This window comes from Molossus molossus, unplaced genomic scaffold, assembly GCF_014108415.1.
Source record: "Molossus molossus isolate mMolMol1 unplaced genomic scaffold, mMolMol1.p scaffold_m16_p_17, whole genome shotgun sequence".
Classification (NCBI taxonomy): domain Eukaryota; kingdom Metazoa; phylum Chordata; class Mammalia; order Chiroptera; family Molossidae; genus Molossus; species Molossus molossus.
This window is the reverse complement of record NW_023425352.1, coordinates 8,889,757-8,916,942: the sequence shown is the minus strand read 5'-3', so window position 1 is coordinate 8,916,942 and position 27,186 is coordinate 8,889,757. Positions and strand designations below refer to the sequence as shown.

The 27,186-nt window shown below is 56.8% G+C and overlaps 1 protein-coding gene across 3 annotated transcripts in view; it reads left to right on the top strand.

The window, feature by feature from the left end:
* Positions 1-27,186, top strand: part of GRK5 (G protein-coupled receptor kinase 5) — a 200,768-nt gene that overhangs the window by 146,260 nt on the left and 27,322 nt on the right. For all 3 annotated transcript variants that reach the window (XM_036264784.1, XM_036264783.1, XM_036264781.1), the window contains exon 4: positions 6,618-6,695. In XM_036264784.1, coding sequence (XP_036120677.1) covers positions 6,672-6,695 — 24 coding nt within the window. In that variant the 5' untranslated portion in view covers positions 6,618-6,671. The remainder of the gene's footprint in view (positions 1-6,617; positions 6,696-27,186) is intronic.

Genomic DNA, 27,186 nt, shown 5'->3' with positions numbered 1-27,186 from the left:
AGCTGGTCAAGGGATCAGAAGGGGTTCCAGGTTAGTGTGTCAACCCCTCAGGCCAATGGGGTCTTGCCATGGACTTCTTAAAAATGAATGTACTGCCCTAACCAGTTTGTCTCAGGGGTTGGAGCATCAGCCCGCAGACCAGAGTCCCGGGTTCGGTTACCGCTGAGGGCATGTACCTCGGGTGCAGTTTGTCCCCGGCCCGGTTGGGGTCGTGTGGGTGGTGGCCACTCGATGTGTCTCTCACGTCGATGTTTCTCTCTCTCTCTTCCTCCCTCTTTCCTTCCCGCTCTGTCTAAAGATAAATGCAAAAGTGTCCTTGGGTGAGGATAAAAAAAAAGGATGTACTGGCCCTGGCTGGTGTGGCTCAGTGGGTTGGGTGCTGTCCCCTGCACCGAGAGGTGACCGGTTTGATTCCTGGTCAGGGCATATGCCAGGGTTGTGGGCTTGATCCCCGGTGGGGGGCACCCAGGAGGCAGCCAACTGATGTTCCCTCTCATATTGCTGTCTCTCTCTCCTTCTCCCTTCCGCTCTCTAAAAATCAATAACAATGGATGTACTTCTTCTCTAACATATTTTCTGGGAGACTGGATGTCCTCTCAGCTCTTTTGAAACCCTCCTGTGCCCACACTTGGGTCTCTTCTCTTTGGGGTGCGGAGGTTTGGCAGATCCTCAGCCAGACTCACTCAGCACATACTTTTCGGAGGCTACACACGAGCAGGAGCGTGTCCCTGCCCTCCTGGAGCTTGCTCTCTGGTCAATGAGCGGTTGAAAAATACATAAAGAACATTTGCAGTGAAGGCATCAGCTCGTACTAGCTATGAGTTCCGATGCCTGTTAAGTCTTTGTTATTTGTTGTGTAAGAAATTACCTCAAAACTTAGCAGCTTGAAACACCACTTATTATGTCACAGTTGTGTGGGCTGAGATTTGGACATGGTTTACCGAGGTGCTCCTGGCTCAGGGTCTCTCGGGTTATATCAAGGTCTGTCGGCCGGGGCTGCAGGCGTCTGCAGGCTCGTGTGTTTCCAAGCTCATGCGCGTGGCCGACGGCTGGTGAGGCCTTGGTGTTTCTGGTGTGCACCTCTCCCTGGGACTGCCTGAGTGTCCTCATGCCATGGCTGGCTGTCCCCAGAGTGAGGGACTCGAGAACACGGGCGAAGCTGCAATGCCTTCTAACCTAGTCCCAGAGGTCCCATGCTGCCGTGCCTCGGACATCGTGATAGTTGCGCGGGTCAGCCTTACTCGGTGTGAAAGGGGACTGCTCCCGAGCATGATGAGCACGAGCAGGGCTTACTCAAGTCTGAATGTTCAGTAATGGAGACTGGCGCTGACACGAGGTCACAGCTAGTGAAACCTCGGAGTGGGAAATGCTAACAGGCACCCACGCCGTTCATTAGCCCAGAACTGTAGAGAAGAACTAGAGATTAGTGGGCTCTCACTGGGCTTTGAACACGCCTGGTCACCCTGAGGTTGTGCTGTAGAATGGTTTGCTAGGTCTCCCCTGGGGAACCAAGTACTCTGCTGCTTCTTTTGTGGAGAAGAGACAGGTACCCAGTCTTTGTCGTCTTCTGTCACTGCCGTGACCTCCCAAAAGAGGGAGGGTGGAGGAAGGGAAGCTTCCTTGAGACGGACGTGGGATCCTGTGAACAGTCGGTGAGGCCAGCCCCTGGGCGCAGGGTGATCTTGGGAAAGTACCATTTATAACATGGGTTCTCTGGGTCCCCAGCCATGCTTCCAAACAGCACGGCTCTCCTAGAAGCTGCCATGTGCCTGGTGATGTCACCCCCGAGCACAGTTGATTGGAGCAGGGAGGAGCCCGTGACCTTTCTCTGGGTTTTACAGACGAGGGGAACCTTTTCTGGTAGAGAAGGCCTCAAATAAAACCCCTGGAGCTGCTGACCGCCACGCTTCCTGCCACTGGAGCAACCAGCCCGCGCTGAGGAGTGAGGCCAACCCACGCACACGCGCGTGCGCACACGCGGGGATGAGAGTGGGCCCAGAGGTGCCCTCGTGCTAGTTCCTGGTGCCCTGTGCCCAGCTGCATCCCCGCTCTCCATACAGTTTGGCTGTAGAGCCCATCCTTGGATTCCAGGAGCCAAGAGATTCCAGTTTTGCCTGAACCAGATTAGGGTGGGATTCTTTTCTCTGAGAACCAAAAGAGTAAGAGGGAGGGTCAAGACCTCTGCGTGGTGGCTTCAGGAGCCTTGGTGGAGGTCAGAGGATGCTGCTGGGGGCTGGAGGAGGGGCCGGGCAGCTGGGCAGCGGGAGGGCCAGGAGGGCCGCTCAGGCTGAGGCTGTCAGGAGGACGAGGGGGCAGGGGGAGGGCCAGGCGGGCCGCTCAGGCTGAGGATCTCAGGAGGACGAGGGGGCAGGGGGTGAGAGCATAGTCCCTGACAGCTTCTGGGAATTCGTCACCTCCACCCAAAAGAGAGGTGCACACCTCTTTCCTCCCTCCCTCTTTTTAGCTTTTGCCCCAGCCAGGACAGGTCTCAAAAGCTGGTGGCTAGGGTCCTGTCCGTAGGTCTGGGGTCACCTGGGGGCCCCACCTACCACTCAGTCTACACCACAGCGTGGCCAGCAGTCCGCTCCTTTCTCCCGTCCTTCTTTGGTCCTGTACCATCTGTTGCCAGTGAACCCCTTCCTGGCCGACCCAAGTGGGCCCCTCAGATCTCAGCCGGAGATCAGAGAACAGTCTGTCTGCTCAGACAGCGCTAGGTCTTCAAGGGGGGGTGCAGGAACCCATGGCGCCCACACGGGGAATGAGCCAGTTGATAATTACCCCTCACTCTCACAGCAGGGTGGAGATGTCTCCGGAGGGGCAGAGGGAGACCCTGCCCGGCCCACACGGTCAGCACAGGCAAGACACCAAGGCCAGTGTGGGTGGAGGCGGGGCGTTTCTCCGGAAAGGGCCACAGTGAGCAGCTGCCCGCCAGGCAGTCACTTGTCCCGCTGCGAGGACTGTGGAAGAGCTGACCACACTGATAATTACAGAGGCCGGAGGTGGCAAGACCTCATAGCATCTCTGACTTCATCCTCTGTCGGGGCAGGAAGGTCTCCCGGGAGAAAGAGGCGGCAGCTAAAGCTACTGCCAGGCTGAGAGGGATTCAGCTCACTCTCTGCTGTCAACCAGTTTCTTTGAAGGCATGGCAGGTCCCCTTCTACCAGCTTGCCAGCTTCGTGCTCTTAAAAATCACGTGGGAAGCGTGTGCTGAGAGAGGACGTGTTCGCCAGCATGCTCTGGCATCGACGGTGCAATGAGAGCAGCCACGAGGATGACATTAGGGGTGTGAACGAGGGTGCGCAGGCGTTCATACTCTGGCAGCCGCAGATACGTGAATAATTCCTTTTGCCTTAAACTCAGTGTGGCATTTACTCTCTGCGCTGGTGCAGCATCCTCTCCCCAAAGTTATTCCTGTGTTTGGCATAAATCACAGTGCAGAGCTCAGGCTCATGAAATGGTGCCTCCATCAGTGGGCACCTGGGACGTATCTGGGGCAGGGAAGTGCCCTCCGAGTGGATCGGCCTAGGTGCTCTTGGTACTCTGGCTGTTAGGGTTGAGCTCTGGGCAGCAGAAAGTTTCGAGTGGGCATTCCAGCAGAGAGGACGGCACGTGTCCCCCAAGTGGGGGCAGGGACGTGTCCCACCACCCTTGCTGGTAGGAGGGGGCTCTCTGACAGGCAGGGGTCACGGCACGCCTTGTATGCGGTTTACCTCTCTTGTCATTGAAGCCATTGTGTGGCTGCCATCCCCCCAGCCAGATCTAATGTCGCACTCTAGGTGTGACTCAACCTCTTCTTTGCCGCTTATGTTTCCTGGTCTGAGCCGATGCCAGCAGCCTTTGCTGCCACCTGGGCAAAGGCGTTCCCTCAGCGGTGGGTTTCCGGGTGGTCCCCGCCTCGGGCAGTGTGACCTGCCTGAACTCTGCCCACCCAGCTGGGCTGCCATGGTGCCTTCTCTCTGCAGGTGGCCTCTCAGGGCATGACCCCCGTGCACCGCTCTCGGGGGTCCCTGTGGAGACAGGGCCCGCCGCTCCAGGTGACTTAATCAGCGTGGAGAGCCCGGCTGGAAGCCGTCTGCTGGTTTGCTGCCTCCCACACAAATGCCGTTCAGGGGTGGTGACCTGACGTGGACTCTCACAGAAAGGCCCTTTGATCCCCGGCTGGGAAGCCTGTCCCCGCGTGCTCCTGGCTGCCTCCCTGTGGGACTGTGGCGCCCAGCCGCCCGGCCAGGCCTCTGCTGGGAGACAGCTGACCTGAGAGTGATGTTATTTTGTTTTAACGTGGGTTTTAGTACCTAGAGCAATAATATTTTCAGCTGGTTATTGAGGCTGATTAGTGAGTCGTAGGCCTCCGTTTGGTTAAATACAGCCGCCTTCACAGATGTATTTTGAGACAGTGCAAACCCAGGGTTCTGCATTAAATTGAGTTACCCCAAAAGGTGGTCTGGGCCTTGCAAAGCAGTCTGGGTAAGTTCCCATGGTGCCAGACCACTAGGTGGGGTGTCAGGGCGGCGGACACTGGGTGCTTCTCTCCTCACTCTGGACAGGGGTGGTCAGCTGTGCTCCTCACTCAGCTCCCAGCCCTGTCGCTTGCTGGCTCCGTCGTATTCGGACTGGTTGTGTGTGGTCTCTGGGAGCCTCAGTTTCTTCATCTGTGAATTGGGAACTATAATGCCCACCTGGCTCGGTGGGTCTATAACCTACTCCATATTGGAGGTGTGTGCTCACATGTATCAATTTGGGGGGATTGTTGGGGAGCATAGAAGGAGAAAATAACAGGGAAAAGTCCAGAAGAAAGAGCTACCTTCTCTCCCTAAATGGTCTCAAGATACATGAATCAAATCAAATCATCAAGAACTGATCAGTTCCACAGGCTCATCCGAATGGCGAGGAGGCATCGGCCTCTGGAGAGAGGCGCAGGGGCCGCTGGCCCAGGGAGGTCGGGAGGATGTGCGCTGGCGCGGCCACGACCAGCTGGGAATGTGCCCGGCTGCCCCGGGGGCGTTCCAGCTGCACTGCCCTCTTCCAGGAGGGCCGGGCAGAGACTGGCCCCTAGACGCGGGGTTGAGAAGTTGGCTTGAACTGCGCTAGAAGGCCTAGGGCTCCACAGCCGGGGAGACAGGGCCGTCAGCCTGAGCTGATCTCATGCTCTGTCTCCTCTGAATAACTAGACTGTTGGGCCGAGACTGACAAACCCTCGAGTGGTAGGTGTTGAAATGGTTATAAACAATGTAGTTAGTTCCCTTGTCTAAATGAGAAAGGCACGCTTACCCAGGCTTCTCGTTAACTCCAGGTCCTTTATCCACGTGCAAGTGCATCAGGTGTCAGTGAGGGAGCCCCCTCTTGGATCAAGAAAAATAAAAAGGCCCACCTTTCAGAGCCCCCCCACCCCCTTCCTTCTTTAGAGCCCAGACCCACTGGCTTGGTCTGTGATCTGGAGATCTAAATTTCTTGGTGTTGCCCTGGCCGGTTTGGCCTAGCGGCTGGAGCATCGGCCTGCAGACCAAAGAGTCTTGGGTTTGATTCTGGTCAAGGGCCCGTGCCTTGGTTGTGGTTCAGTTCCTGGCCCTGGTCGGGTCCTGTGGGAGGCAGCCAGTCAATGTGTCTCTCTCACATCGATGTTTCTCTCTCTCTCTCCCTCCCTCCCTCTCCTCCTCCCTCACTCCCACTCTGTCTGAAAATAAATGAAAAAATATCCTCAGGTGAGGATTTTTAATAAATTAAATTAAATAAATTCCTTGGTGTTTTGAGAAAGCTCTGGACTTGAAGGTCCGAGTCCCAGCCCCGCCACCTTCCCTGAAGGACCCAGGGCAACTCCACTGAACACCCTCCCTCTGCTCCTCACATGTGAATGAAGGGTGTGTGATGGAGCCTCTGCCCCCCCACATCACTACCTGGGACCTTTTGAGGTTCAGATAAGAGCATCTGAAAAATCTCTTGTGCGTTCACTTTATAAGCTGAAAAATGGCAAAAAGTAAGGCATCTATATTATTATTTTCTCTCTCAAGGTGTAATAATAACAATGGTAATCATGACGGCAACTGTTAATTGAGTATTTATCATGTGCCCAGACCTGGGCTAAGAGCTCTATCGCGTGCTAGCTGCACATCACCCTATAAAGCCAGTGCTTTTTCCATGTGCATTTTACAGAAGTCAAAGACATTCTCTAAGGTCACACTGCTTGTAAGGTCTGAGTGACCTAAGGCAGCCTCTCGGGATGGGCCTTCCAGTTTGGTGGCTTGTTATTTTCCAGTGACTTCCTTCGATTTATCTCTGTTGGTGGTTCTCAGCCCCAGCTTCCTGGCATCTCAACCTCAGCTGCCTGGATGCCCAGCCCTCGTCGCCAGAAGGTCTGACTTGGGTGGGGTGGGGTGGGGCCCGAGCACCAGTCTGCTCCCAGGGGTTCTGCGCGCACCGGAAGGAATGCTGCTGTCCTAAGCACGAGGCCACGGTGAGGCTGGCGGCTGTCAGGTCTCCGCCCTTCTCTGGGCCTCAGCTCCCTGCCCGGTCGGGTTGGTCAGGCGACCTCCAGGGCGTCTTCTCCAGGGGCCTCGATGGTTCTGTAATTATAGAAGCTCATGAGCAAATCTCTTAGTGTTCTTTTTTTTCTCCTGTTTTAGGCAGAATATGAAGTTACTCCAGATGAAAAACTGGGAGAAAAAGGGAAGGAAATTATGACCAAGTACCTCACCCCAAAGGTAAGAGACCATTCAAACGCCACAAGGCGGAATGGGAGGACCAATCCGGGAATATGGGCACCCCGGTCGGGGCCAGGCCGTGTGGGGGGCAGTGTCCAGAAGTCCAGAATCCTCATCCTTCCCCTAAGAGGGCCCACACCTGGCAGCGCCAACACAGTGGTGCAGGCCAGGCCAGCAGGGGACCTTGTGGGGTTGGTGTGGTGGGCAGCGTTTGGGGGTGACGAGAGGGAAAGGGGGTGCTGAACCCGAGTTGGCGGAGGCGGTGTCAGCTGAACGTGGAACAGAATGCAGGCTCTTCTGAAGCAGGTTCTGCAGTCTGAGGGTGCGGGGCCACCCTGACCCCACGGGAGCGCCCCCTCGCGGCTAACGGGAGAGAGGCAGGGTCCCTCGCCCCACATCCCCCAGGGTCCTGGCAGCCCTGGTTCCCTGGAACTTGTGTCTTCTTACTCCCAACTTGACAGGTAGATGTGTTCTCCGTCCCTGTGAGAGAACCTGGCCTGGGGCCTCTTTCCCACCCAGCTCTTCTACCCACGCAGTCATGTTGCCTCGCTGGGCCTCGGTTTCCCTTTCTAGAAGTGGCCTCGCCACCAGACCTCCCTCTTGGAGGCCTTGAGAGCCTGGGGTGATACCTGCATGCAAACAGCTGTGGGCCAGCGGTGGCTTCGTCCTCCCCAGGACCTGTGCTCTGTGGGCACCAGCCCCCTGGGAGCGTGCTCCTCATGTCCCAGCTGCTCACGGATTAGTCACTGTAGCCTTGTGAAGGGGTCCTGGCTGTCCGTCCATCCACACACGTGGCAGGGGCGGCAACACACAGGCACATAGGTCAGGGAACGTGCCCACTCCTGATTTACCGTGAGACCCTGGTCTTCCTCTGCCCAGGCCTCAGTGTTCTTTGCTGTAAAGTGGGTGAGGCTTGACCAGACTCTCAGAGGGTCTCTGCAAACGACAGTCATAGGCTCTGTCCCCTCAAGCCCACGCTGAGGGAATGACGGGATTCACGGGACGAGAGCCAGACAGTGAGAAGCAGAAGGTGGAAGACGCTGTTGAGCAGGGATAGATGCGTGTTGCCAGTGAGACACAGTGACTCCCAGGATGTGACATTTACCCCTGAAGAAAGGCAGCCCCTGACCCACCTGAGAGGATTAATCAGCTGATCCTTACCTAGCTTGATTCAAAAGGCCCTGACTGCCTGCCGCTTGGGGGCGCTGACCCCTGTGGCCTGTGTCCACTGGCGATGGCACTGAGGCGGAGGCACTGACCCGGGTGCTGCAGTGACCCAGGTGGACTTGCGCCTAGGAGACAGGTGGGACTGTGGACAGAAGCATCCAGGTCACGTGCAGCTCCTCCAGCAACAGCTGGGCTGCTGAAAGCTTGCGGCCCCTTGTGAAGGCATCCAGGCGACACGGGGGGGTCAACCCACAGTAGCTCCTTCACCCCAGGGGCCAGGAGAACGACAGCTCCCTGGCTGAGCAGCCAGATGTTCCCTGTGATGGTCCCAGCCTGCAGGAGGTGGGAGACACAGCGCTGTCGGTCTGGGAGGGAGGAACCTACCGCAGGGCGCAGCTAGTGGCACCTGTGGCTGCCCTCGCGAAGGCAGTTTGCACAGTGGCTCCGCTGTGCCGTCGGGGCGGCCCGCTCCTGTACCGAGGACCCCTTGTGTGCGGCACCGCCTCACTTAGTCCTTGCTGCCACCGCGTGACGTGGTTCTGTTGGCTCCACCTTACAGGTGGGTCAGGGAGGCTCCGGAGGGGCTGTCGCTGTCCCAGGTCACAGCCAGGATTGAGCCCAGGTTGGGGTGACCCAGGAGCTTTCCTGTCCTGGCCCCTCGCTGCCACGTGCCCGCCCCATGTGCCTGCCGGCCTGATCCCGGTGAAGACGAGTGGTCCTTCCCGGCCTCGCCGGCTCCTTCTGCCGACCCGAGGACGGCGGGCCGCTGCCCTCCACCCGCGTCACCTGGTCCGCAGTCTGCTCGCGGACTCCCATCTGGGCCCGCCGGACCTCCTGACCCTGCTCTGCTGCCTCCGTCTCCCGGGGGGGGGGGGGGCAGCTTCCCCGTCGCCCAGACAGGTTTACAAGTGCCTCGGAGCCCGCCAACATTTTTCCTTAAGTGCTCCTCAGTTTTTAAATTCAAACCACACCGTATGCTGTGGCCCAGGGGCCTGGGGAGGTGGTCAAAGTGGTCCCGTGGGTCGACTGTTTTCCTACAATAAATTTTGCACTGCCTTCCCAGCCCTTCCTGTGGCTGCTCTCGGGAGCCTGTTTTCCTTCTCAGTCTGCAGACGCCCCAGGTGCTGGGAGCGCGGGCCAAGCTCCTGACCAAGGCCCAGCATTGTCTGAGGCCTTGGGACAGCCCCCAGAGACATTATCCCCGAGCCCAGATTGTCCTTCCCTTGGGCCCTCTCAAGATGCCGCTCAGGTGTCTCAGCTCCAGGCATAGACCATAGGGCATGAACTGGTCATTTGAGAGGCTCTGAGGAAAAAACATCTCTGTGCTCAGTTACATGTGGGCAACACCATATGTACCTCTGCCCCTTATAAAGATTCACCCTGCATGTGAGCATATTAAAGGCTCTGAGAAGTCGTGCAATGAAGAAACCTGTTTAACTGCTAACAAAGTATTTCCCAAACTTATCCGACCATAACACCTTTCCTCTTCTTCAAACTTCACATCCTACTGAATACTTTTGGCTGCGAACAAATCCAAGGATCTTCACCACCTCGCCACCTTCTGCTCCAACATCCTTTCTCCTGGGACCTCTCCCGTAGCCCCACCCTGGGCTCCAGCCATGCCATTTCCCAGTCTCATCTTGACATCGACACCTTGTGGCCTTTGTTCAGGCTGTTCCTACGGGGCCTTTCCTCCGGCAGGTGTGGCCCCTATTCCATCTCTCTGCTCTTGCCCAGCCCACCGCCTCTGGCTGACAGCCTCCTGCCTCCGGTCAGCAGCCATGGCTCCCACCTGGCTGGCTTCTGAGAGCAATGCTCTGTTGTGTTTCCTCAGGTCCGTGCGGTCAGCGCTTGCATGCTTAGTGGGGGTTCAGAGGAGCCCTTCTTGCAGAGGGGGCGACAGCATACCCACAGATCTGTGTGACCGGAGCAGCAGCAGAACTGTGCACGGGGCGGTGGGGAGGGGGCTTGTGAGAAGCCGTCCCTAGACCAGCCTGTGGGGCGAGCGGGAGGCATCTGGGAGGTGATGGGCTGGATCAAATCTTAAGACGAGGAGGAAGCCAGGTACAAATGGAAGGAAAGGAGAAGGGCCATTCGTAGGACAGTTGGAGCTCTCCCCCGAGGACACCCCACCCGGCCCTTGCTGTTTGGCAGTGTCTGGGGATACTTTTGACTGACACACTGAGGAGGACGTGCTATTCACATTTAATGGATGCGGGCCAGGGATGCTGCTGAACACCCTACATGCCCAGGGTGGCCCCAGCAGAGAATGATCTGGCTCCAAAGGTCAGTAGTGCCGAGGCCAAGAAACCCTGCTGTAGCGGTGGGTAGGGTGCAGGCTGGTCAGTGTTGTAGGAGTGGAAGGTAGAAGGACTGGGCCCTCTGGGCAGCAGGGCCTGGAAACCATGTTGGGGACTCTGACACCATCCCAGGAGCAGTGGGAGCCACTGGAGCTCTGCAAGCCATTTACAGTTAGGAGGATCCCTCTGACCACACGGAGGAGAAAGGGGAGGGGAGACTGGAGGGAGGAAACCACCCAGGGACCATTGGCAGGAGCTGTGGGAGTGGCCCAAGCCATGGGGATAGTGCTGCGTGAGTGCAGGTGCCCAGGAAGGACGGAGGTGTAGGAGAGGGTCCTTGCTGTAGGCGGCGGGGTTTGAGCTCTTTGGGCAGAGATGATGGCATCTGCACCCTGAGTGTCCCTGCCCCAGCAGTGCTAGATGCGTGCTCTCATTCATCCCCTGCTGGGTGGATGAAGGCATTGGGGGGCCCTGGAAGGCCCCCCATGGGCCCCTCACCTCTCTTGCCTCATGTCTCTTTCGGGGGAGCTGCCACCTGGCCAGCTTGTGTCCCCCAGTGTCTGACTTGTTTGCTGGGAGTCTGGCTGGAAAGTTCCTGCTCCAAGTCAAAGCCTGAGCCCAGAGCTGAAGCTCCACCCTGCTTGATGGTGCTCTTCAGACCCACCAAGTCTGCTCCTTGGGCCTGCCCCGGGTCCTGCATCAGTTGCCCTACACGGCCAGCTTTGCTCTGGGGCCGTCAGGGGACGCAGCCCGGGGGGCTTGGGGATGGGCTGAAAGCCGTTGGGGAGCTAACACGAAGGCAGGGGGCCAGGAGAAGGTGAGTTTTAGCACCAGCTAGACCTGGGCTGGAAGCCAGACTTGGCTCCTTAGCTGTGTGCCCTTGGGAAAGTTACTTAGCCTCTCGGTGACGCAGATTGCTCACCTGTGGAGTGGGCAGGACAGTGGTGGCGGTCATAAATACCAGCAAGAACAGGGCCCAGGAGCTGGTGCATATTAGATGCTCGCTCAGTGGTGCCTGTCACCTGTTGTTCCCCTCCTTTGTGCTTTCAAACTAGGCTGTTGACTGAGGAAATCCTTCAGACATGAACTCGAGCTGTGGGGTTGTGAGGCCAAGGAGGGGTCCAGAGGGCCCCCAGCTACGGAGGGCTGGCCAGAGAGAACGGACTCATTAACAGGCAATTCCTTAATCAGGGTGATTAATACAGCAGCCGCAACAAATGAGCCCAAATCTCAGGGGCTTTACACAGTGGCTAGTTCTTTCTCATGCACCATCTGAATGTGTCTTCGACTCTCCTGGGCGAAGACCGGGGGTCCTGGCCGTTTCTGTGGCTCCACCATCTCGAAGATGTTGCTGCTTGTTCCCCAGAGGGGAAGAGAAGGGTGATGGAGGCACACCAGCCTCACCAGGCTTGGCCCAGCGTGACACGGCGTGTCCTCTCCCAGTCCACTGGCTATGGCGGCTGGGAGACTCAGGAGGGATTATGGAGCATTGCTTCCTCCCTCTGTTCCCCTCCCCAGCCCCAGCTGCCAGTGTCTGTGGGCAGGCGAGACATCTATGAGCATGGCACGTCTTATAGAGATGCTCAGGCTTGTCTGCGTGGAGAAGCTGCCCGGTGGCCCCCTAATGGAAGCAGACGTGTGCTGGGCGCTGTAGAGACCTGGACAGCTCACCCTCCAGGTACCTGCAAAGCAGGAGTGATGCAGGTGACAGGTGTTCAGGGGCAGGGTTGCTCTGAGCTGGGAAACACTGATAAAAATAATAAGTGATCCTGAAAACAGTATTATCACTCATCACCGCAGACTTTCTTTTTAAAATGCTAGCTTCATGGAAATATAATTCACATACCACAAAATTCACCCTTTTAAAGGGTACAGTTCAGTGGTTTTTAAAATACTCAGAGTTGTACATCTCTCACCATGATCTGATTCCAGGACATTTTCTCACCCCCAATAGAAACTCTACCCATGAGCAGCCACCCTCTACTTCCTTTTCCCCCCAGCCCCTGGCAACCGCTAACCTGCTTTCTGTTTCTGTGGATTTGCCTATTCTGGATATTTCATATAAATAGAACCGAACAATGTGCGGGCTTTGGTGACTGACTTCTTTCACTTAGCGTGTCTTCGGGGTCCGCGCATGCTGTCGCTGTTTCGGTACTGCCTTCCTTTATGTGGCTGAGGAATATTCCCTTGTACAGACAGACCTCATTTTATTTACCTTCTCATCAGCTGACGGATGCTTGCGTTCTTTCCACTTTTTGGCTATTATGAGTAATGCTGCTATGAACATTCATGTACAGGTTTTTGCATGTACATATGTTTTCATTTCTTTTGGGGATATACTTAGGAGTGGAATTCAGGGTCATGCGGTAACTTGATGTTTAATCATTTGGGGACCTGCTAGACTCTTTTTAAAGTGGCTGCTCCATTTGACGCTTCCACCAACTGTGTATGAAGGGTCCTATTTCTCGACATCCTCTTCACTACTTGGCATTTTCTGTCTTCTTTGTTTTATTCATCCCGGTGGTGTGTGAAGTGGTAACCCATTGTGGGTTTGCTTTGCACGTCCCTAATGACCAATGATGTTGAGCACCTTTTCATGTGCTTATCAGCCATTTGGTATCTTCTTTGGAGAAATGTCTGTTGAAATCGTTTGCCCATTTTTAAATTGGATTGTTTGTGGCTCAGTGGTTGAGCATCGACCTGTACACCAAGAGGTCACCCGTTTGATTCCCGGTCAGGGCACATGCCTGGGTTGTGGGCCAAATCCCAAGTGGGGGGCATGCAGGAGGCGGCCAATTGTTCTCTCTCATCGCTGTTTCTCTCTCTCTCTCTCTCTCCCTGTCCCTTCCTCTCTCTCTAAAATCAATAAAAGAAAAAAAAATTTTAAATAAATCGGATTGTTTATCTTTTTAATGTTGAATTTTAAGAGTTCTTTGTATGTTCTGGATATGAGTTCCTTATCAGATAAATTATTTTAAAATATTTTCTTCCATCTGTGGGTTGTCTTTTTACTCTCTTGGTGGTATCCTTTGAAGCATTAAGATTTTAAATTTTTATGAAATTCAGATCAATTTTTGTGATTTGCTTTTAGATGACTTGTTTTTACTTTGTCTTACCTGTCCCCATAAGAAGGCCTCGGTTTGGGGGGACAGGGTGTATATGGGGACAAAGTAAACAAACCACAGTGCACATCAGGCCCGTGAATATGTCTTTCCCTGGAGAACCATAGCCCAGTTGTCTGTTGGAAACAGTTGGGCCAGAGCTGCTCCTTCAGGAATGTTCCAGCACCTCTCCTACTCAACATGACAGTATTCTTAGGCCATCAATGTCCAGTACTGCAGTGCCACCCTACACACCTGCTCTTGGGTCTTCCCAGCAACTCCTCAGGATGGGTGTTAGTGTACCCACTTCACAGACCAGGCAGCCGAGGTCAGGGAAGGCAAGAGGCTGGTTTAGAATGGTGGGGGCAATTACGTGGAGCCCCTGAGTACCCTGCTTTGGCAGTGATGTTAGCTGATACCCTGCTGGGGTTTGGTTTACTTAGGCCCGTGAGCAGCTGCGCCAGGTCTCCAGCTTTGAGCTGCGCCTTTGCAATCACTGTGGCCTGGCAGGTGGTACCAGTGGGGTCCGGGGGAGCTCAGGCCTGGCGGAGGGTGCTGCCGAAGGGCCTGCGAGGGCTTCTTCTGACAATGAGGTGGACACGTGTGTTGGGGCAGGCTTCTGACACAAAGCCCATGTTCCGTGTGGGATGCTGGGAATGCCCCGGCAGGCAGCCCTTGGTGAGCATTTCTTGCTGGAGGGCCGCTGGCAGAGTATTGTTCTCTGGCCACAGGCCTCTTTGTTTCTGTGACAATGATCGGGTAAGGCAGGGAAGTTTGTTCTTGTTAAGGGGGGAACTACCCACCAGCCCAAGTTCCTGCACAAAAGAAATCTATTCCTAGTGCTTGTTTGGCTCTCCGGAAAACATCCACTTTTTAAAGAGTAGAGATTGAATGAAAGGAAACAATAATTACTCCCCTTCCTCACCCAGCAGCAGCGTGGGAGTCTGAGCTAGCCCGAGCTGGCCGGCTCCTCGGCGGGGGACGGTGCCCTGGCCTCAGGGGCAGTCGGCAGCTTCAGTCCTTGTCCTCGGAACCCCGGTCCTGACACTCTCCTGCTGGGCATCCCTGGGACCTCAGTTTGCCCATCTGAATACGGGGATGATAACAGCGATGTTCACCTGGGCTCACGGACATCTGTCATTCTCAAAGCACCTTCGTAGTTTTTGCTATAATTTCATAATCACCCTTACAGTGATTTGTACAACATTTTTCTTTAAATCAACCCACCTTTTAACTGAAAATAAAATGAGTGTGAGAGGAAACTTGGTATCAGGAACACATCTGGAAAACCAGCACTGCTTTGTCAAACCTGAAGCTGACTGGAGAGACCGACACTGAGTTCTAGCCGGATGCTCTGTTACCCGCCTAAGGCTGAGCCTGAAGCCTCCTTTCTCTGTTGGGAGGGAGGTTACGAGTATCAGAGAGCCTTAGCGAGATGGTGGCACCACACTGAGACTTTCTTCTTGAGGCTGGGAGGCTTGAAGAATTTAAAAGAGACTACCTTTTTCACTGAGCGATTCAATATTATTTAACTGTACTCCCAGAGCACCTCGTCATCTTTGGAAAAGGCTGGGCTAACTATCTACTTCCCAGCTACGATGACTTTAGAAATGCTGGCTTGTTGGAAGACAGTGTGACCTAGAGCCAAGAGCACTGGACTAGGAGACAGGCTTGTCCCCCGATTTTTCTTCCTGGGGCCCATGGCCTTGGGGGAGCTGACGTGGAGTCCCACGAACCATCTGGCCACACCTTGGTCTCCAGGGTAACCTAGGGCACAGAACATGCATGGTGTAGGCAAATGTCTCTGTTCCAAGGGCCTGCCCCGTCCTCTGTGAGGGTTGGGCTCCCAGCCACTGGACCCACATTTCAGCTCTGCTAAGATGGCTTGGTTCTCGTCTGTCTCCCAGCAGCCAGAACAGCCTCTGCACCCTGTTGTCAGTGAGCCCCTCTGCTTGAGCCCCCCCTGAGAAGGACTGGAAGGGCCACCGGGCCAGCCCAGCCATGCACCCTGGTCTCCCCACTTCCTGCCACAGCACTGCGAGGAGCCTCCAGGGTAGAAGAGGATTGGAAAGAAAACTTGAGAAAGGGACTGTCTTATGGAGTTTTCTCAAGCCGCAGTAGGGGAGGGGAGGGCTGGTCCTCTTCCTCTTCCATTTTTGGGAGCAGCAGAGGAAATCAAAACAAATAAAGCCCCTTTGGGCTCACGAGCCGTCCTGGGGCAGGACAGAAGAGAGCTAGCATTTACTGAGCAACTACTCTGTGCCTAGAACTGCATGTTCCATGTTTAGCTCGGTTCTCATGACAGCCAGCTGCAATGATGGGAATGGGGCCTTAGAGAGATTAATTGCCCCAGAACACCCAGCTAGGGTCAGAGCCGGAGTGAACCCAGGATTGTCCTCTTCCCAGTCCCCCCGGCCACATGCCTCCTTTCCCTGGGCCTCGCTTTCCCACGGGAGGAGGGAAAGGTGGGTTGGCCAGACGCTGTCCGAGAGGTCCCTCCCACGCGAACCACCTATAACAATGGAAAAACCTGCAGTCCCAGGAGCAGCTCTTACTCTGTGCAAACACTCTGTGGTCTTCTCCAAAGGTGATCAAAGGCAAAAACCCCCCAAATCAGCCTCCAGGTGCTTCATGGACTAGTAGCTCTGAGAGGACAGCTGGGCTGAACTGAGGAAGGTCATGCTGGCCGGTCTCTCCTGCCCCGTCCAGCCCTGGACCTGGGCATCGACTTCCACTTTTCACTGTGTCCTTAGCATTTTCTCATGTCACAATCTCCCTACACGGCGTTCCAAGTGACTGTGTGATTGTCCTTCACACAGACATACATTTTTTCCTCCCCCAACCTTTCCTGGAAAACGTTCTCTTTGCCCAAAGCCTGATTTTTTCTGGCTCCTCCTGGCGTTCTTGAGATTGACATGCGGCCGGGGCTCCTCACAGCAGGACCGAGCCTGCCTGGCTGGGTCCCTCTTCCTTTCTCGGGACCTTCCAGGTCAGAAAGTTGGATGTTCCTTTGATGCTGGTGGAGCCAGCTCTGGCTCTGACCCCCATTCCCATGTGTGTATAGTATTTCCTGCCCAGAGTTCCCCTCCTGAGAGTGGCCAGCGACAGAATCAGCCATAGCTTCCTGAGGACACCCCTACCCCCAGACTCTGCCCCGGGTGGGCAGTGACGCTGGTCTCGGGGCCAGTGCTGGGCTGGCCCACCATGTGGCAGAGAAATGACATCAGGGGGCTTCAGTCAAATTCCCTAGATCTTAGGAGATCCCTGCCCCCTTCACTCCCAAGCCCACGGAATGAAATCCTCACCAGAGAAAAATCTTCCAAGGCCAAGATGTTTCCAACACAGTTTCACAGTGGAGCCGGTTTGGAAGCCGTGGAATGGGAGGGTGTTCTGGAAGATGGAAAGTTGGCTCGCCGCACCCTCCCTCTCACGCACAAGGAATGAGGGACACTCCCCGTCGTGAGCATCCTGCACCCCAGCCCTTGGGACCCACGCTCTAGAGAGCTACCTGGATGTAGTGGCGCTGACCCAGGGCAGAGCTGGCTGGATGCGAGCCACTCGCCAGGAAAAACCCTTCTCCGGCCCGAGAGCTGCTCCCGCCTGTGTAAACAGCGCGTCATGCTCATCACGCACGTTGGGCCCACGGGTCGTGACCGGGGATTATCGAATTGACAGAGCCCGGCTGGCCCCCCTCTCCACTCCAGGCACATTTCATTTTGTTAATTATCGTTTTTTGCTTTTGACGTAAAGAGTCAAGGTCTGGGTCAGGGTTGCTTGTGTATTTTCCTTTCTTTCTCATTAAAGTTGCCCAGCCCTCGGGGCCTCTGGCTAAGTTCTGCCAGTGTTTGAAAACATCCTCTCACGCCTTGATTTCTCTAAGTCCTTCCTCCTCATTTCTGTGAAGGCGCTCGAACGGTGAAAGAGATGTGGTCAAGATCCTTTAAGCCCCAAGCGGCTTTTTTCCCTTCTTGAAGGGTTGTGGTTATTTCTCAAGGGCTGTGTTCTCCACTTTGCCGGCCCAGGAAATGTGACACCAGTGACCGAGGGTGCCAGTCAGCAGGAGCTCTGTGGGAACGGGCGGGCACCCTCTCACTCAGCACTTCCTGGCCCCAGGGCCCCCCACTCTATGACCTGTGTGAGCCGGCGGTGTGTTTGGGGTCCTCAGAGTCATCTCAAATCCTGCCATCTCAGATCTGTCCGGGGAAGTGTTGCTTTGCCGTGAGTCTGCTCAGAACACACCTCAGTGTACAAGTCCCCATCAGTGCTGGGGCCTCGGTCAAACCTCACCTCAGCCAGGAATCAACTGTGTCCAGTGTGGCCTCTCTGGCTCTCCCTCCTGGAGGCCACCACACTCAGCCACCCTCAGTCCCAAAGCCTCGCTCTCCCGCCACTGGCCAAGTGAGTTGGTCTGTGAGGTCCTGGGAGTGGACCTCAGGGCCTGAGCACAGACTGGACACTCGGGGAACCGTGTGGCTGGCGGGCTGAATCGGCTCAACCCCAGCTGGAGAGGCAGTGGGCCCCCTGCTTTCTGATTGGCCACAGCAGTTCGCTCCGCCTGCAGACAGCTCCCACCCCTTGCAGGGTCATCGTCACCCCCAAACTGGTGCAAGAGATCACCGCCCAGAAAGTTGAGGAGTTCTCCAGGTGGTTGTGTGTATCTGTGTTGACATGGAATTGTGGGCATTACCGAGACCCCGGGGCTGCCCCCCACACGGCGTCAGGGGTTGGCCTCCCTCACCTGCTCCTCCAGGAACCCCCAGAGATCCCGGCGAGCCCGTCAGACTGTGGTCTTGGCTGTTCGTTGCAGACAGATACAGGTGCAGGTCGTCTTCCTAAAGGCTCGATGGCAGTCAGGCAGGAGAGGTCTCTTGGGTGTCCCTCTGGAGAGAGGCCCCTTTGAGACTGAGTGCTGTTGGAGACAAGGGCAGATCCAGGTTTTGTGGGGGCTGAAGCTTAAGTAACTTGTGGAGTGTTCTCTTTACAGAAAAGAACAGAATATTAGGTGCTCAAGTGAGTATTTCTGAGAACAGGCAAAGAAATCACAACAAAGGGCTGGAGCCTTGGAGATTCAGGTCCTTTTCATGTGAGATCTCGATGTACTAGAAGTGCTTGTGTGGAAATACCTCCCAGTGAAATGTGGCTTCTCCTCCCACCTAGAACACTCTATAGCTCCCAGGGCTGTAGGTAAAGGGCCCGAAAGCTTTCTGCTTCTTCTTCTTCTTCGGGGTAAATCGCTTCTGTTGGAGACCGTACGCACCCCGATGGGAAGCAGTGGACATCACCTTCCCTTAGCACTTAAAGAGGCCAGTGAGTTCCTGCAGGGGAGACTTGTCACTTTTCTGGCTTCTGCCCCAAGGACCTCCGGCCACCAGCTGCCCGTCCAGCCGTGTGTCCCTGCCCAATGGAGATGTGTTTGGCGTGGTGCTTGGCCGTGCAGTCTACACCCCCAGGCTGCCCACGCGTCACTCGGGAGGAGCTGGGGCTGTTTCGGCAGAGCTGCAGGGTACAGGCGTCAGGCCCTGAGTGGAGGGGTGGGGGCCACATGGCACGTCGCTCGTGAGCATTGGGCTGATTTACTTTCCCCAGTGACCAAGAAGACAAAGCCCTGCCTTTCCCTTTGGTCCTGTTCTTGTTTGGGGCTCATGCCTGCTGCCTGGCGCGTACAGACAGAGTGACTGCCCCAGACGGACACGGTGCACGGCGGCGACTTCCCCACGGGGCACTGACGGTTTTGATTGAAAAGGAGGAAGAAGGGAGCTTTGTCTTCCTGTCGGGCAGACCTTACATCAGCCCCCGGCTGCTGCTGCTGCGAGCTCCCCCTTGTCTTCCAGTCGGGACTGTACCAGCAGGTTTCGTTTCCAGCCAGGATTTAGGGTTGGAACGGGTCCCCCGCTTCCCCCTCTTGCCAGCCCTGCTTTCTTCCCCCAGTTCTTGTACCTGGAGTCGGGTGAGCTGGGCTGAGTTTAGGTCGAGGAACTCAGAACCAGCAACTTGGGAGAGGGGAGAGGAAATCGAGGCGGGGAGAGGCCCCCCTTCCCCGGGTGGCTTGGGCAGCTTTCGGAGGGTCCTCCTACTCACCTGGCCCAGCTCCTGATTACAGATGGTGAATTAGTCTGGATTCTGGGTGGCAAGTGGCAGATACTTAATCCAGTTGCTCAAACAAAGGAGGAATTTACTGGAAGGGTGGGGGACCCGATGAAATGAAACTGGGAGAGACACGGCTGTATCTGGGCTGAGGAACCCCTGGCACCAGGATGCTTCTCCCCTGGACGGCCACCCCCAAGCCTCCAGCCCACGGTTTCTGCCTGAGACAGGCACTCCGACCAGCTGTAGCTAAGACATCCAGGGAACCTCGATTGGCCAGTTGTCATGAAGGCAGGGGGAGGCCCGATGACCTATGCAGGTGCTTCTCCTGGGCAGATCCCCTTGCTCCCCCACCCTCTCCTGCTGAGTGTGCGTGCGCACACACATTTACTCTGCACACGTCTTGAACACCTGCTGTATGCCCGGAGCATCCGTTCCTTTTAGCAAAGCGAGCGGAGAGCACAGGTTGGGGGGCCGGCGGCCTGGGTTTGGCTGTCCTGTCTGGGCAGTATGGGGAGCACCTGCCAGACACTGATGAGACAGGAGTGAACAGCGCTCGGGCCCCGGAGAGCTCGCTGCGGCTGTCTCCACGTCTGTGACCTGGGACAGGCCCCACCTGAGGGCCTTGGTCTGCGGGGCAACAGAAGTAGAACGTGTGGGAGAACTCACGTAGAGGGGCCAGTGACCGTAGGCCGGCCCCTTGTCCCAGGGGCCACAACCAGAGCCTGCTTCCCACCCCTGCTCTCGCCCACGGCCAGGCCTTGGCAGCTCCGTGCGCAGCTTCCCGCCGCTGACGCAGGTCCCTTCGTGGCGGGTCAGTGGGGGCAGGGGTGCTGTGGGAGCGCCCTTCCCCTGCTCCTGTCCTGGAGGAGAAATGGGGGTGCTTCCCCCAAGAAACGGCTGCCTCCACCCTGGCATGGCCAGGATGGGCACACTCCTAGGCAGCCCCTTGTTTGGAAGGAAGGGGAGAGCCTGGAACCTCTTTCTTCCAGAGCGTCTTGCCTGTGCCCTCTCGGCGCTTCCTGAAAGCCGAGTCTGTCCACATTGGGAAATCGCAAACAGTTTACATGGGGAATGTCAGCTGCCCACATATGAAAATATACACATCATTAAGCCCTAAGTGCTTGCGTCTGGAGATAGAGCGGACAGTCTCCTGGGCTGACCTTTTGTTCACGGGTGGAGCCTCGGCTAATGAGCGCCGCGCTCCTCCGGGGATGTTTTCCTATATTGGAACGAAGCATGTGTTGGCCATTAGCCCGAGTGTGGGGACAGGGGGGTGTTGACAGCACCGTACAAATAGCATTTGCCAAGACTGGCAGAATCCAGTGAACCTCCCTCTCCAGCCCCCAAGGACCTCCAAGAAGGGCTTGCTCCTCGAGGCCAAAGTCACGTCCTCCTCACACTATCTGAGAAGGACTCTGGTATCCTTGGAGCACATGATGATGTTTGGGGATAAGGCTCTCTGACCACATTGCCCGGGGTTTGAATCCTGTCTTCCCTCTGCGAACCTTGAGCGACTTAACTTTTCTGAGCCTGTTTCTGCATCTGTCAAATGGAGATAATAATCACATAACCGACCTTGGGAGGTTTACCAAGGATAACCCATGTCAAGCTCCTGGGATCGAACGTGCAGCAGGTGCTCGGGAAGTGGCAGTGGTGTGGACACTCGTCCCCGGGAGGTGGGGTTGGGTGCAAGGTCCTGCCTGCTCAGAGTCATGTCGGATGAGGCGGAATTGGAAGTGGGAGAAGACTGGGTGGGATTCGGATGCACGTGATGGGCGGGAAGGGCTCCTTCCGAGAGGACGAGCAAGGCCCAGCTGGGAAGCGGGAGCGTGTCCGGAAGCAGTGCGTGTGCGTGAGAGCCGCAGAGGGCAGAGGGCAGAGGGCGAGAGGCTGTTAGGGGCCAGGCCCAAGAGGGCAGCGGACTCGGACCTTCGGCAGTGGAGGCCGTCTGTGGTGTGTGGTGCCGAAAACTCCCTTGGGGGCCATCGTGCCCCTGCAAGAGCAAGTGATACAGAGACCCTCCAGGGGCCTGCTGGACGCCCAGTGAGAGGAGACTTCTCGACAACCGGCAGCGGAGCGGGGGTGGAGGAGGGCCGAGGTGGCTGTGTGTGCGTGTCCCCGTCTGTGAGGTGGGGACCAGCTGGTTTGGGCAGGGCAGTGAGGCCAGCTACGTCCTTCCCCTAGAGCTGGCTCAGGAAGCTGGTTAGAGCCTGCGTAGCTCAGAACCACTACCCCTCTGCGGCCTGCCACGCAGCCCCTCTGGGCGTAGATCTTGGCTCCTCTATGGGCCAGCAGTGTGACCGTGGAGGGGTCCCCTCCTTCTTGGTCTTTCCTGTCAGTTCCCCGTCTGTGCCACGAGTGGGTTGAACCTGCTGGGCCCTGGGGGTCTTCCCGAGAAAGCCCTGTGTCTGCTCCTGCAGCTCCACCTTGGGTTCTGAGCCTCTGAGCAAATAGAGGTGTGTGTTCTTGGAAGGCTCCCGGGGGCGCTGGCTTCAGGATTACTGACAGCTACTGAGGAAGAGTAGGGAGTGGTCCTGGTGAGCCCACCGTTGTGCCTCCAGACCCGGTGCCTCCCAGGACACCAGCCACACAATCAATTCCATTCCCACTCTGCCATCTTGAAACGAGGCTTTGCAGCCAGGAGATGCTTTGGGAACCAGGTCCTGAGACATGTGGAGTTTCTCACTGATGCAGGAAACGGTGTCCCGTCCTCCTGCCAGTCATGGTGTTGAGGGGACAGCAGTGCCCAGGGAGAGCGGGCCCAGCACCGGGGCAGGCGATGGCAGGGCCCTCGCGGCGCCACCGTTGGGGCTGATGATTCAGTCTCACAGGAGACGCCAGCATGTGTCAGCCGGTCGTGCTCAGTTCTCATTGTCTAGATGAGTCCTCCCCCTCTGAGCGGCAGCCTGCTGCTCCCTGCCTCGTCCAGCCTCAGGCCTCGGCCCGGGCAGTGCCTTCCACCCGGGTACATCCAACCTGACCCTCAACGTGCAGCTCTCGTCTTCCCTCTCAGTCCCTCCCAGCTGACCGCTCATCCTTTCCCTCAACTGCTGTCGCAAAGGCCACACTCCTCAGGTCTGAGATGAGTCACTAGGTCATTATTTCCCATGTGCCACCTGGTCTTAGAGGTCTGGGGGCTGGTCGGCCTGTGGGTGTCTGTGCAGTGAAGCACCGGAGCGAGGGGCTCTGCAGTGCCACCTTGTGGGCTGACTGCCGCACAGGCGGAGGCTGCATGACCTGCCGGTCCCTAGGCTTGGGCTTTCAGCCTGCCCGGGGCTTCCGTCGCTCCCTCTGTGAAGTCATGGAAGGTGGGTCTCGGAGCATCCGAGGGAGGCAGAGCCTTGGGTGTGGTGAGTGACCAGCACATGCTTCCTGGATTGAGTGCTGAGTAAAGCACCCATGGGTGTCTTCATGCCCAGGCTGGGCGCCTGCCTTCCCCACCACCATCCCCCCCCCCCAGCAGGCTCAGTCCCTGAAACCCCCGATTGTCCAGCTTTGGGTTAAGCACAGAGGGCTCCTGTGAAGCTGCAGTTATGACTGGAGAGGAGTGAGGCCTTGAATTACACACCGAGGGGCGCTGGCGGTCGTGGCCTCCCTGGAGGTCATCTGTTAGCCTGCAAGTCCCGACATGCTCACTCCAAGTCCACTGCTGTGCGGGCGCAGCTCCAACACGAGTCCTTGGCTCCTCTGTTCTTCCACCCTGCTCCCCACCACACACCTGCTCAGCCTCCCGAGGCCCCAGGGCATTATCTCGGTACTGGGCGTCAGTCCTGAGCCTGAATATTGTGGAGGTGTCCATTTGGATGGAGCAAAGGAGAGAGCAGCCTGGCCTAGGCCACGTGCCAAGGTGCAGGGTCACAGGCCGTGCGGGCAGCATAGAAGGGCACTGAGAACTTAACGGGGTGGGGACAAAAGGGGGGAGAGGGGCTTAGGGAGTGAAGGTACAAAGCCCACCAGGTCCCCTTCATCCACTTCAGGGGCTGCCCTACGTCCATGCAAAGTGGCCCGAAGGGCTCTTCTCAGTGCGCGGTGGGGCCCAGAACACCCAGGCGGCCTCCATCTCTTGCTGCCTAAACGGTGCTTCTGGTTGACTGGAAGCAGAAGCTACCTGGGGCCCCAAATCCGAGGCGTAAGCGTGGGAAAGAGCAGAGGGTCTGGGCCGCAGGGGAGGAGGGGAGAAGGAGCCAATATTCTGAGGGATTCGGGGAGGGCTTGCAGCCCTGACAGCCTGGCCTCATCCACGTGTGGCCCCAAGTTCCTCCGGTGCAGGAGATGGGTTCCAGGTGAACTTCCCATTCTGCAGAGGGGTGCAGGGGGCTATTACCCAGAAGCAAAGACTTAGCAGACAAAGCACACCCAAGCTTCGATGCTACCTCTGCCCCTCCACCCCCAGTCTCGGGGGGAAGAAATGGGGAGTAGGGAGAGGTACCAGAGGTGACAAGTATCAATTCTCTTGCTCCAGGCGTTATTTCAGGGGTCCCTGCAGCCTAGTTCCTTAGGAAGACAAGTCCTTTCTTCTCCGAGGGAGGGGACAGACATGCCTGGCTGTGTCCCCCAGGCATGTCTTGCTGTCTTAAGCTGTCCAGGAATTGACCACAGAGCCCTCCTAAGGGCAGCTGGGCGTCATCACGAGTGGCATCAGAGTGGACTTTCTGGCAGAGCTGGACAGACTGGTCACGTGGAGGTTGGCCAGCTGGCTAGCTCCGCTGCCCAGGACCACCAGGAGGCAGGCACGGTGGGGCCTCCGGCTGAGAAACCCCGACCCCATCCTCCCTCCAGCCAGAAGCCATGCCACCAAGACTAGTTCCACACAGTTCTCAGGACCTCGGAGCCTACTGACACTGTCCTGTTAAAGTCAAGGCCCGCAGGCTGGAGCTACTTGAGGAGACCACCTGGCAACCAGAGAAATAAGTGTCACTTCAAAGCACTGCTGGCTGAGGGGGTGCCAGGACCCAGGAGGAATTTTATCAGGGACTTTCTGGCTGCTTTCTCTCTGTGACTACCTTGAGGCCCTTTCTGTCTGACATGGAGGGGATGGCGCCCATCCTTCCTGCCCACCCTGACCCTCAGCTTCATCCCGGAGGGACAGTCTGCCCCCCGTAGCTCTCCGGGCACTCCTGAGCCCTCAGTGCCCTGAGAGCCACATTGCTATCCATCGGGCCTGGAGGGTGCACCCCCCTTCCGCAGCCCAACTCGCAGGTGCTGGGACCAGCAGGGACTGACCTGCTGGAAGGGGATCTGATACTGCAGGGAAAGTCTGTCCGAGCCGCGGGGAAGGTTGTGGTCCTGGGACTCCAGAGCCTTTCTTATGTGACGTGGCACACGCTGCGCACCGGCCGGGGAGAGCACGTGACGTGGTACATGCTGTGGGCGGGCCGAGGAGAGCACGTGACGTGGCACACACTGTGGGCCGGCCGGGGAGAGCACGTGACGTGGCACACGCTGCGGGCGTGTCGGGGGAGCACGTGACGTGGCACACACTGCCAAGGGCCGGGGAGACCACGTGACGTGGCCCACACTGTGCACGGGCCGGGGAGAGCCTTGTTAATGGTCTTCCTCCGAAATTTACTGCCTCACCTGGAGGGAAGCACCAGGCACCCTCTGATCAGAGGCAAACAGCCACTGTCCCACCAGAGGCTGCTCCTCTCACCCCACCCCCTCGGTCTGGGTGTCAGTTTCCAACTGAGGCTGGCCAGCAGCTTCTTACCTCCTTCCTGGCAAAGGTGTCATTCCCTGGAATCACTTGAAAGGGGGTCTGGTTGGAATCCTTTAATCTCTTTATGTCGAGCCAGAGACTGAATTTAAGCCTGTGGTTGTTAAACTAAACACATTATTACCTGCTCATTAACTCCCCAGGGCTTTGACTGGTGGGCAGTGTCCCCAGAGCCCCCCTGCCTGCCAGTGTAAAGAAGGGGGGTGGTGTGGCTGAGAAGGCAGCCCAGGTGGCTGTCCTCACCTGCAGGTGGCAGGGCCCAGGAGGGCTGGGAAATCTGAGGCTAAATTCCGCTTTGCCTCTGACCCCTTCCTCCCTGAAGCCCTTCCCAGGGGACCCCACCCGATTAAGTCTGCATATGGGAGCCTGGTGGCTCATTGCCTGGAGCTGTCACCTCCATCCAGGCTGGCCTGCTTCTGCCAGAGGGCCCAGGTGCCCTGGTCAGCGCCAGGGCTGAGACCTCACCTCAGAGGCCTCCTGGAGGTGGGGAGTGGGTGAGGGGAACCAGCTGGCCCCTTGACCCACCCAACGTGGATTCAAATTCCCTCTCTTCCACTTATTGTCTGGGTGACCTTGGGCAAATGACCTCACCTTTCTGAAGCCCAGATTCCTCATCTGTGAAATGAACATCATAGCAGTGTCATTTCACACAGTGCCTGTCCAAGGTTGGCCTCAGTATAGGTGAACCATTATTATCCATCATATTATTTCTATTGGCTTTAAATATTGGGTTTCTAAATAAATTTTATTTGGACGAGAAGAAGATTACTGGTTAAAAAAAAAGTTTGAGCCCAGCCGGTGTGTCTCAGTGGTTGAGCGTCAGCCCAGGCACCAAGAGGTCGCCCGTTTGATTCCCAGTCAGGGCACACGCCCAGGTTGTGGGCCAGATCCCCAGTGGGGGGCGTGCAGGAGGCGGCCAGTCGATGTTCTCTCTTGTCGATGTTTCTCTCTCTCTCTCCCTCTCCCTTTCTCTCTCTAAAATTAATAAAGGAAAAAGAGTTTGGAGCCATGGGGTTCTAACCAACCCACTTTGTACATTACCACATGGAGCCAAGGAAAGGGGAAGGACTTTTCTGTTGGTGTCTTACCTTAGCTCGTACATCTTACTGGGGAAAAAGTGCTCTGACGTCAAGAGCCACACTGCTTCACCTTTGAACCGATCTCCTGGCCCCTTACCCACTGGGCCCAGCGCCAGGCTGTGCCTACTGTGAGTGAGGGTGTGCCTTCCCTGGGTGAAGTGTGGTGACAAGGCACCCAGCATCCCTGTTCGCCCTCTCCTGACTCACTCCAGGTTCCAGTCATATCCTGGCACAATACATTGAATCTTCTTTCATTGGCAGACACACAGCAGCAAAACTCCGGGCCAGCCTCAGGCCCTGCAAAGCAAGGTTGCCCCAGCCGCTCAGATCTCTTCCTGAAACGGATTCATTCGCCCATGGCCTCAGAGTTTGTTCTGATTTTCTATTGCTCTGGAGTAGCCTGGAGTTATTGATCCCCAATAAACTTAGCTGTCAGAATTCCCAAGAAAGTTCTCCAAGGTTTAGAAGCAAAAAACCCCCACAAAAAACCCCGCCATCGATTTCCCAGTCTCGAAGGCCCCACAGGGCAGCCCTGGAGCGGCGCCTGTGTGTTCCAGGGGAGGAGGTGAAGCCCAACGCGCCCAGGGGCAGAGGTGGGACCAGAGCTCGGCCCAGCCTCTTGGTGAGCTGCTCTTCTGCAGCCTCATTATCTTGTCAGCACGGGGACAGGTGGGAGGCAGCCACCACCACCCAGGATTGGTGGCAGCAGCCCTCCAGGAGATGCTCGGAGATGTGCGGTGTAACCGGTTTTGTCCTCACTGCTTGTATGGGTGGCATTTACCATCACAGCAGCTCCCCCACCCCGAGGCCTCCTCTACCCAGGGGCTGGGAAGTCCCAGGACAGGGGAGCACCTGCAGAAAGGGCAGGGCCTGGGAGAGGAAGAAAGGAGGAGGGAACGGGGGCCTTCGGAACAGCGGATTAGAGGAAATGGAGCCCAGGTTTCATTCTCCAGGGCCATCCCAGGCTGCTCCCCCTCCACCCTCAGCACCAACCCCCACAGAGAGCATCCAATGGGCGAAGCAGAGTAAGCAGCCCCATAGCCA